Source organism: Eubalaena glacialis, chromosome 14 (genome assembly GCF_028564815.1).
Source record: "Eubalaena glacialis isolate mEubGla1 chromosome 14, mEubGla1.1.hap2.+ XY, whole genome shotgun sequence".
In the NCBI taxonomy this organism is placed as follows: Eukaryota; Metazoa; Chordata; class Mammalia; order Artiodactyla; family Balaenidae; genus Eubalaena; species Eubalaena glacialis.
The window spans coordinates 61100301-61110589 of record NC_083729.1 but is presented as its reverse complement, the minus strand read 5'-3'; the positions used below and the strand labels follow the sequence as shown (position 1 = coordinate 61110589).

Below are 10289 nucleotides of genomic sequence, written 5' to 3'. Positions count from 1 at the left end.
CTCGGGGCATCTGGAGAATACACCAGTCACAGCCTCTCAAGGGCACACGGTCCCCTATGGATGGTCCCCAGGGAACCTATGATTCTTCCATTCTCTGCCCAGAATGTCTTCCCTCTGTCCCCCCTACTTCCCCAAATTCCAGCACCAGGGGCCAGCTCAAGGCCACAAATCCTTGAAAGAACCACTCAGGTAGCTCCCGCCCAGACACATCCTCTCTCAGGGACATATGGCTGCATGCTACCTTGTTCTCGGCCTCCACTGCCTGTGGCGGGATGGGGTGGAGTGGGCTGGGGGTACCGGTGGTGATGGATAACCAGGTGCCCCACAGCAAAGACCCATCTTCATTATCAGCATCCGACCAGAGGCACGAAGGCCCGCTGATCTTAACAACGTGCCGCCTGAGAACGTGGGGTGGCTATGCTCCCGCGGCAGGCGTCCCGAAAATCCAGTGTTCTCTCGGATGGGGGCGCAGGTGGGAAATCTGGTTGAACAAATTCTTCGCTCGATTCTGGGGAGCACTTTCCTTGGGCCAAGTCTTGGCAGGGGCAGGTGAAGCTTGCAGGTCCCGTTCCGGGTCGAGCCCCAGTGCCTTGCCCGGGAGAGCCCCCGGCAGCTGCCGTTGGCGCAAGTGACAGACGCCAGGGCCGCTCCGCTCCCCCGCCTGGAACCTAGAAGCGGCCACTGCGCCCGGCCGCTCGGGCTCCGCAATGAGCTGCTAGTCTGAGGGTGGTGTCTGAAATCAGGCGCTTCCTGCCTTTTCCTCGGCCTGGGTGACCGGCTCGCGCTGCGGACTCGGATATTCCCGGGTCGCGCCGCGCCGCCCCGCCCCGCCCCGCCCGGCACGGTGCGCGCAGTGTCCCCGCCCCTGCTCCACCCCCACCCCCGCTCCACCCCCACCCCCGTGCCCCTAGAGGGGTCCGCCAACCGGGGCGCGAAGGTGGTCCGCCGGGCCCGGTAGGCGAGTGGCGGAGGTGACGGTAACCGCCTTCCCATTTCCGCCCGGCCGGCGGCGCGGCGGGGCGAGTGCCAGCTGAGGCGCGCGGTCCTCCCTCCGCCCGCCCGCGCCGGGGGCTGGCCCTGCCTCGCCGGCGCCTTTTTCCCCCGCACCGCGGCGCCGCTTCGCCACTCAGGCGCCTCAGGTAGGACAGAAGGCTGGAGCGCCTGCCGCCCGCCGCCCGTAAGATGGTTACCTCGGCTGGACAGCTCGCCCTCTTCGTGCTGGGTACGTACGCTGCCTGCTGCGCGCCCGGTGGCACCTGCCCTCCGCGACACCCCGCTTTCCCCTGTCCCCTCCACTTCTCTCTCCCGGGGGTGTTCTGCGCCCGCCTAGGAGAGGAGAGGGCGGCGAATGCTTTTCGAGGCTTGAAGGCTGGGAGGCAAGGGGAGTCACTCGGGCTTACTAGCAATTGGGAGAGCCTATTCCGAAGAGGGGGACCGTCGAGCGCTCAGGCTTTCCCCGGTAAGTGGCCGCCGGGCCGTGCGTGAGAACACCCGCCGGGGAAGGGGGAGCGGTGGGTGAACGGGTTTGAACTTTAATCCGCCTTCTCTGTGTGCTCGTACGCTTGCCCACACCTACTTGCTTACCTGGCTGCCTCCAAGCCCTTCTTCACCGGCGTCGGTAGCGCGTAGACTCGCAGAGGGTGGCCAGCGTCCGACCCTCCGGCCGGACCTTGGCTGCTTCCCTTTCGTACCCGCCGCCTACCCGTGAGCCCCAGCGACCGGCAGATGTTCACCATCAGCAGCGGCGCCTCAGTCTTCTAACTTTGAGAGTTCTCGAGCTTTGGGGGTGGGTTTTGGATTTAGTGCGGATTAATTGTTCTTTTAATTAACTTACCTTGGAGAAGTGGTTTAAGTGTCAGCTGAGGACAGGAGTGAAACCCTAGACGAAGCGCTGCTGATTTCCTTTGAGTTTGTTCTTGGAAGAGAACGAGGGATGGGGGAAGGGAGGGGAAGTTAAACCCGGCAAACCCGGGTCGGGTCTGGGGAGCCGGTGAGATTTTCAACGGTGAAGGTCACTGCCCGGCCGGCTCTTGACCCTCGCGGCGCCGGGTCTCTCTTGTGTTGAGATAGCAGATTGACAGGCCAGGTGTCTTGGTTGCTGCCGCAGCTTCCGTGAAATGAATTGTTCAGTCGCTATCTCCTGCGTTTAACCCTGTAAAGCAAGTTGCTCCCTACAAGATCATTTATTAGAGCGTGAGAAAAACTATAGAACCCCTCCCTGCAAAATGCCCAGAGCCACAGCCCCACCCAGTTCTGTGTACAGTTTCAGGGGGTTCAGGGACCCGCCCGTAATCCTGCCCATGAAACGCTGATGCTGATTAAGAACCGCAGCAGAAGTGGAGGCATCATATAAGGGAAATACAGAACAGCCGTGGAACGGGATTCCACAGCTGCTCCGAGGTGTACCCTCACCTGAAACTCGCCAACAGGTGGCATGACTCTGAGTGGCTTTTTTTTTCTTTTCCCAAGACCTTTTTATATTTTTGTATTGATGGTTCTAATTTTAGATTTTTTTTAAAAGCAGTAAAACATTACCAATGCAGTAGAAGCCTCCTGTATTTGGGTCCCTATGTAATGTTTTTTGCAAATGCTAATAGTAATAATAATAATAGCTAACACTCTTTGAGCACTTCCTCTGTGCCAGGCACTGTTCTAAGTGCTGTGCATGTATTAACTCCTTTAATTTTCACACCAACCTGATGAAGAAGGTATTATCGTCCCCATTTTATGGAGGAGGAAAGTGAAGCCCATGGTCCCACAGTTAGTAGGTAGTTGGGCCAGAATTACGAGAGTGTGGAAGGAATGTGGATATTAAAAGTCACCTAACTGTGGTCACTGTAGTCCCATCTCCCAGGTTTGGGACTTTTCCTCGAGTCGAGATGGGTGGAATACGCTGGAGATTGCTTTAATTGGGTTTTCTTTTGGACTGTCAGGATCTCAAGGCGGTCTTAGGTTATTCAGTGAAAATCACAGGCAAGAAACAATGAAGGTAAGCAAATTTGAGGAAGCTTTGTAAAGTTGCCCCTGCCCCCCCCCCATCATACTATACTTGCCCATGAAGACTGCATTCATTCATCATGGAATTTTTCTCTTTTGCCTGAGTTCAACTTGATCTTTGTTTCCTTCCTTAAGAAAAAGATGTATAAATTTGCAAAGATTGATCAGTATGTGAAAGCTGGCTCATACAGTTCCAAACTATGAGCAGTTGAAAAAAGTAGAGGAAAAGCAGGCAGGAGGAACTTACACCAGTGAGGATTCCTTTTTATTTATATTGCTTAAAAAAAAAAAAAGCCATTGAACGTGGCCAAAAAAAGTCAATGTCGTTCTGTACATTGACTACCACTTCTGCCTCCCACCTCACTTTCTGCTAGATTACTAGATACCTGTCAGTGCCATGTGCATCTTTATTCTGCACATTTCCTGCAGAGCTGCTTTCCTCTCTAATTTTTCTTAAATTAGTTGAAGGCAGTTCCAGGCAAATCAGCCTGTGTTCTATCAGTAATCAAGATCTAGAAAACCGGGATCTTTCCCCTCCTTCCCCACCTCCATGGGAACAGTCTGAGAAGGAACTGTTAGGAGTCTCAGCTGATTCTTCTGATTACTTGATTGACGTTTTGGCCAAGAGAATGTGGAGACTGTTACTTAAATGGCAACATTGGGAACATAATCTAGGTTCCTGTGGTGGCTGCGCTCCCATGTCAGGTTTCTGTCGTTGGCGGAACAAACCTCACAGGGGCTTGGCTTCTCCAGTCCCAGGTCCTCCCTGTGTCAAGGGAGCAAGATGTGTAATCTTGGGCGAGTTACTTAGCTTCCTTGTGCCTTGTTTTCCTCATCTGTAGAATGGTGATACTAATAGGATCATTGAATATAATTAATGAACCTAGAATGGTGCCTAGCACATAGTAAGAGTTTAATCAATCATCGTCATCACTTTGAACCTCATAGAATTCCAGGTATCATTGCAGGTTATGTCCATTCTGTAACTGAGAGTTTGTCTTACTTATCTCATTTTCCATCTCCCCACCCTTCCTAAGACAGAAAATACCACCTAAGCTAAAAAGCTAGTCAGAGATTTTAGCGAATATCGTTTGGCAGATGACAACTTCAAGAAAGTTTGGGAGTTCTTTTGGACCTTGTGAATTCTTTAATTTTTGATGCAGAACATTTGTATTTCCTCCTTACTGTTCAGTGGTCAGTTGTTTATCGAAGTCAGCACTGTATTCCAGTTTTCTTATTTATAAAGTGAGAATAATAAAACTACCCACCTCACAGGTTATGAGAATAAAATGAGATGGTAAATATGGAAGCTATTTATAAACTTCAAAAATAAATAAAAATAAACTTTAACATTACACACAAAACGACATTGATTTTATAATGGGTCTGATCATCCAGAAAAAAGCATTATTATTTTTATGGCAGCTCCCAGAAGTAGGACTAAATGTAGGCTAAAGAAGGATGTCCTAGGACACGAAATGCCATGAAGGATGGGTAGAGAGGAAACAGGTCAGCTTCCCTGTGGATTCGGGGCTGAGGGACCAGCAGGGGGCATGGAGTAAGACAGTTCTCTTCTCCATTACATGGTAATGATGTCTTTCAGAGTGAACAGTGGAGGTTTGCCCAGGACACATGTTTTCCTTGTTGGGCAGCTGTAATTAGGGAAAGTTCACTTTGAACAAGGGCTGTAAAGGTGTATATGGAAGGCTTAGAGGCTGAGTTTCCTGTATTTACTTTTCCAAAATCTGGTTTCCTAGGATAAAGTGATCTTTCTGTAAATACTCAGTGTCCCCTGCAAAGGAGACCTTTCTTATAGGAGTAAATGATGCTTCATGTTCCTGTGGTAACATATGAAAAATAGATGGTTTTTCCATTAGACCTATCTCTAAAGGCCTTTTGAAAGTATGTTTTGAAGAAAGCCCTGCTCTTTGGGCTGTCCACTAAAAGGGACAGGGGATGGGAAGTGGAGGTTGGGTCAAACAAAATGGAACTGGCCTGACACACTGAATTGGGCATCTTGTGCCTGGTTTCACACTCACAACCTCTGTAGTGTCTTCCACAACAGTACCCGCAAATTACAACCACTTGGAGAGCTTGGTAAACCAGATGGCTGGGCAAGAGGTGGGAGAGTTTGCATGTGTAAAGAGTTCTCCAGTGTGGCTTGTGCTGCTGGTAGGGAGGAGAGTAAAGGGACACTTTGAGACCCACCGCTCTACAGTCGGTGCTGTTAGGGAAGCTTCTAGCTTAACGAGTTGCATTTTATCTGAAGCACGTTTGATGTTTTAAATGCCGCCGTGGGTTTATGAGCATTATTAAAGGCACTTCTACGGGCTGTCTTGTTTACCAGAGCAGAGTTAGAAGTCGTGCTGAGAACTCTTATCTGTTCTAAGTGTTCTTGTACTTTACCTATGGAAAATGTAATGATCCCATGTTATTAAACTCAAGCTGACCAAAGCTAATCATGTCATGCTTTCTTTTTTGTGGATCACCAAAAATTGACTTGTTTTGCTGTCATTTCAAATATTTTTCATCCCCTCATTCTAAAGTATGAACTTAATTCTGTGCTCAAGCTAGTATGTATTAGATTGCGTATAGATAGAGGATTGGGGCACTTTTATGGTGACTTTTGTTTTGCGCTTTTTTTTTTTTTCCTGTGAAATGTCAAGTATAAAAATCTTTCGTAGAATCAGGAAAGCCAGAAATCTAGGCTACCAGAACCATCTCTTAGGAGCTCTTCATTTTAAGCACAAGGCACATTCCCTTTAGACCGTCTCTAGAAATCTGGGTAAATTCTTTTGAAGCATTACGAATTAGTTGTATTAAATATGACTTGAATAGTTGTTACCTGGGCTTAGAAAAACTAGGAAGTTTCTTGAAATGGAATTTTATGTATTTGCTAGTATTTTTATTTCTTTCTCTTTTAAGTCAGAGGAAACAAAATTTTCTTTCACTTCCCTAGTCTAGTGTATTATATGCCCAGTACTATTGTCCTTAATATTCTGCTGTCCTCTTACCCTGAAAAGCTTTTAGTTTTCCCCACCTTAGGGTTTACACTTCTCAAGTACTTGCAGATGGTTAGGGCTTCCTCTAGGAGAGATTTGACACATAACTCCCTTGTATAACAAGCTTGTATAACTTTGTATAACTCCAGCCTGCCATTGCCTTTTCTCTTTTGGTTTTAATTTTTGAATGTGTTAACTTTTCTGGCTGGGAACCTCAACAGCATGTCCTGACCCCTCCATGTCCTGCCTTCAACTAACATTGGCTGGTGCTTGCCGCCTCTTCCCTTCTAGTTTGAGGGCTCCTTGAGGGCAGAGCCCCTTGGTCTTCATCTTTGCCTTTGGCACCCTGAGCACAGGCCAACCTTCAGGGGAGACCAGTGAGCACTTGATGACTCCTTGGGGTGCTGCATACTGAATACTCCAAGTGTGGACTCAGTTAGCAAACACTTGGCTGGGTAGGTAACGTTTATCCTGAAAAACTCTTCATTATGATAATCAAGAGTGGTTGCATATAAATTCTTCTATACAGCTAGTTTTCAGATAGTGTTTTATTGTTTTTTAAGAATAGATTATGATTTGTTTTTGATTGCAAAAACATTTTTTTTTCTCTAGAACATAGAAAATTCAGGAAAGCATAAGAGAAAAGTTATTTTAATGGCCTGTAATTCCACCACCCAAAGATGACTATGATTAACATTCCATTGCACAGCCTGATGGATGAATGTATAGGTCAGTAGATATTCTTTAAAAACTTGTATGACTTCCAAGAGGCTCGCACTGTTTAACTTATTTTTGTAACTTAACAATCTTTCATGATAAACATTTTTATATCATTTAACATTCATCCATAACATCACTCTTAGTGGCTGGGAAATAATCCCTTGATTATGTTTACTATAATTTTGAAGCCCTTTGGACATATAGATTTTTCTTATTTCTCACTGTTATGAATAATCCACACACTGTTGTTGGGAATATAAATTGATACAACTTTTCTTGGAAGTCAGCGTGACAATAGCTATCAATTTTACGTGGGTATAATTTGGGTCATCAGTTTCACTTTTTGATATATATGCTACAAAAATACTTGCCTAAAAGTGTGAAGAAAAATGTAAAGGGTGATGATTGTTGACTTGTTTATAATCGTAAACAAGTTGCCAGTAAAAAAAGTTGCCAGTACCACACTGTTATAGTTTTTTAAGCAGATTCCTTACATAAGATATTTTTATGTATGAATACAGTTATTTATTATGTATCTATTTAAAAGAATAAAGGTTTTTATGAAATATTAAAATCAAAAAGGCAGGTTCCAGAATCAGATGTATAGTATCGGGCCATGGTTTGAATTGATTAGTTTTTTATAACAAGCATATATTAAATTTATAATGCTAAAGTCAAGGAACATAAATGACACAACAGACATTCTTGTACATAAATGTTTGGCTCATCTTTGATTATTTAGGATAAGTTTCTAGAAATTGGCTTTTTCTCCCACCAGCAGTATATGAATGCTCACTTTCTAGACTCTTCTATAACCAGAAGTTAGTTTTAACATTTACCAAGTTGATTGGAGAAAAAAAATCTTAGCCCAGTTTCATATTTAATATTTGTTAGCGTGAGTAAGTTTGTGGGTCATTTGTCATCTTGTTATTTGCATCTTAACCTTTTCAAAATTTCTTCTTATTGATGGATCATCCTTTTCTTAGAACTTTATAACACACTTTATGTAAAAAGGTTGTTAATACTTGGCAAGTGTTCATTTATTGTTTGTCTTTTACTGTTTTCTGTATGATACTTTTGACATGCCTAAGGTTTTTGTTTTTATATAACAGAAACTATAAATCCTTCCCCTAAAGCTTTCTACCTTTGCTTGTATAATTAGGAAAACCTTCCCTATCCCAAGTTGAGGGCAAATATTTACTTATTTTTTTCTTCTAATTCTTTAGTGGTCTCATTATATTGAAATAATCTACCTGTACTTTATTCTAATGTATGGTGTGAGGTATCAATACAACTCATGTTTCATTTTTTTAAAACAGCCAACCAGTTAATATTCTCAATTGTCATTTGTGGAATAATCTATCCTTCCTACTGTGGTTTGAAATTCCATTTTTTATCATATGCTAAATTCTTCTAAGTACTTGAATCTGTTTGTGGGATTTCAGTTTGGTTCTTTTATTTTGTATTTTTGCCCTTGTTGTGAACTTGTTCATTGAGGTAGTCTAGAAATATTTATTGAGCACCTATTCTGTGCTGCAACAGCTTCTAGGTGCTAGGGAATCAGCCAAGACTGATCCCTGTTCTCATGGATCTTGTATTCTAGTGGGTGAGACCTTTTCCGCTGCTTTGTATTCTAATTGGTTATTGATATCTAAACGCTTTTTTAAAAAATTATTTATTTATTTGTTTATTTATTTATTTTTAACATCTTTATTGGAGTATAATTGCTTTACAATGGTGTGTTAGTTTCTGCTTTATAACAAAGTGAATCAGTTATACATATACATATATCCCCATATCTCTTCCCTCTTGAGTCTTCCTCCCTCCCACCCTCCCTATCCCACCCCTCTAGGTGGTCACAAAGCACCGAGCTGATCTCCCTGTGCTATGCGGCTGCTTCCCACTAGCTATCAATTTTACATTTAGTAGTGTATATATGTCCATGCCACTCTCTCACTTTGTCCCAGCTTACCCTTCCACCTCCCTGTGTCCTCAAGTCCATTCTCTAGTAGGTCTGCGTCTCTATTTCCATTCTGCCCCTAGGTTCTTCATAACCATTTTTTTTTTTTTTTAGATTCCATATATATGTGTTAGCATACGGTATTTTTCTCTTTCTGACTTACTTCACTCTGTATGACAGACTCTAGGTCCATCCACCTCACTACAAATAACTCAGTTTCGTTTCTTTTTATGGCTGAGTAATATTCCATTGTGTATATGTGCCACATCTTCTTTATCCATTCATCTGTTGATGGACACTTAGGTTGCTTCCATGTCCTGGCTATTGTAAATAGAGCTGCAATGAACATTGTGATACATGAGTCTTTCTGAATTATGGTTTTCTCAGGGTATATGCCCAGGAGTGGGATTGCTGGGTCGTATGGTAGTTCTATTTTTAGTTTTTTAAGGAACCTCCATACTGTTCTCCATAGTGGCTGTATCAGTTTACATTCCCACCAACAGTGCAAGAGGGTTCCCTTTTCTCCACACCCTCTCCAGCATTTATTGTTTGTAGATTTTTTGATGATGGCCATTCTGACTGGTGTGAGGTGATACCTCATTGTAGTTTTGATTTGCATTTCTCTATCTAAAAGCTTTTTAAAAATTATATTTACAGTTGACCCCTGAACAACACAAGGTTAGGGGGCCAACCCTCCAAAAATACACCTTTTTTATGGTTGGCCCTCACATCACCGGTTTCTCCATTTCCAAGGTTCCCCATGGGCAGACTCGGTTACCCGGCTCATGTAGTAGTGTAGTATTTACTATCAAAAAAAAATTCACATATAAATGGACCCACACAGTTCAAACTCCTGTTGTTCAAGGATCAACTGTATTTTGTAATGGGTTTTGTTAATTTTAATAGTCTTTCAGTTGATTCAGGTTTCTTACGTAGATGATTATGTAATTTTGAATAGTGATAAGTTTGCCTGTTTCCGTTTTTATTTTCATCGCATTACTTTTTCTTATCATGCTGACTAAAACCTTAAGAACAACATTTTTTTAAAGGCAGTAGATATCCTTGTTTTTTTCTTGATGTACTGCTAATGTTTGTAGCATTTAACTAAGTCACATAAGAGGCTGACTTTTCAGTTATTTATATATAATATGCATATATATGTGAGTATATATTTGTATATGTATATATATGCATATAAACTTTATCATGTTAGTAAAATATACCTCTCTTCATAACTTACTAAAAGATTTGGTATTTTGCTTTGTTTTTTAAAGCAGGGGAGATAATGTGTTGTTGTTGTTGTTTTTCCAAATGTTTTGAGGATGTTTATTGACTCAAATTAAAGCCATTCTTAAATTCCTGGAACGAACCTTCTTGGTTGTGCGGTATTATTCTCTGTATCTACTGCTAGATTTGATCTGTTCTGAAGTATTTGGGGCCTTTTTTCTTTTTTAGGTTTTGATAGCAGTGTTATGTCAGCTTTCTAAAATAAATATTAAAATGTTCCATCTGTTTTACGTTCTGGAGTAGCTGAAATATCATGGAAATCAAATGGTTCTGTGTAAGCTTGAAAGAAATTGCTTATGAAACTTCTGAGCTTGGTCCCTTTT

At 43.0% G+C, this 10289-nt stretch overlaps 1 protein-coding gene across 2 annotated transcripts in view; it reads left to right on the top strand.

Annotated features, from left to right (window-relative positions):
• Positions 1-958: 958 nt before the first annotated feature.
• Positions 959-10289, top strand: part of TGFA (transforming growth factor alpha) — a 109203-nt gene continuing 99872 nt past the window's right edge. For both annotated transcript variants that reach the window (XM_061210589.1, XM_061210588.1), the window contains exon 1: positions 959-1222. In XM_061210589.1, the coding sequence (XP_061066572.1) occupies positions 1183-1222 (40 nt within the window). In that variant the 5' untranslated portion in view covers positions 959-1182. The remainder of the gene's footprint in view (positions 1223-10289) is intronic.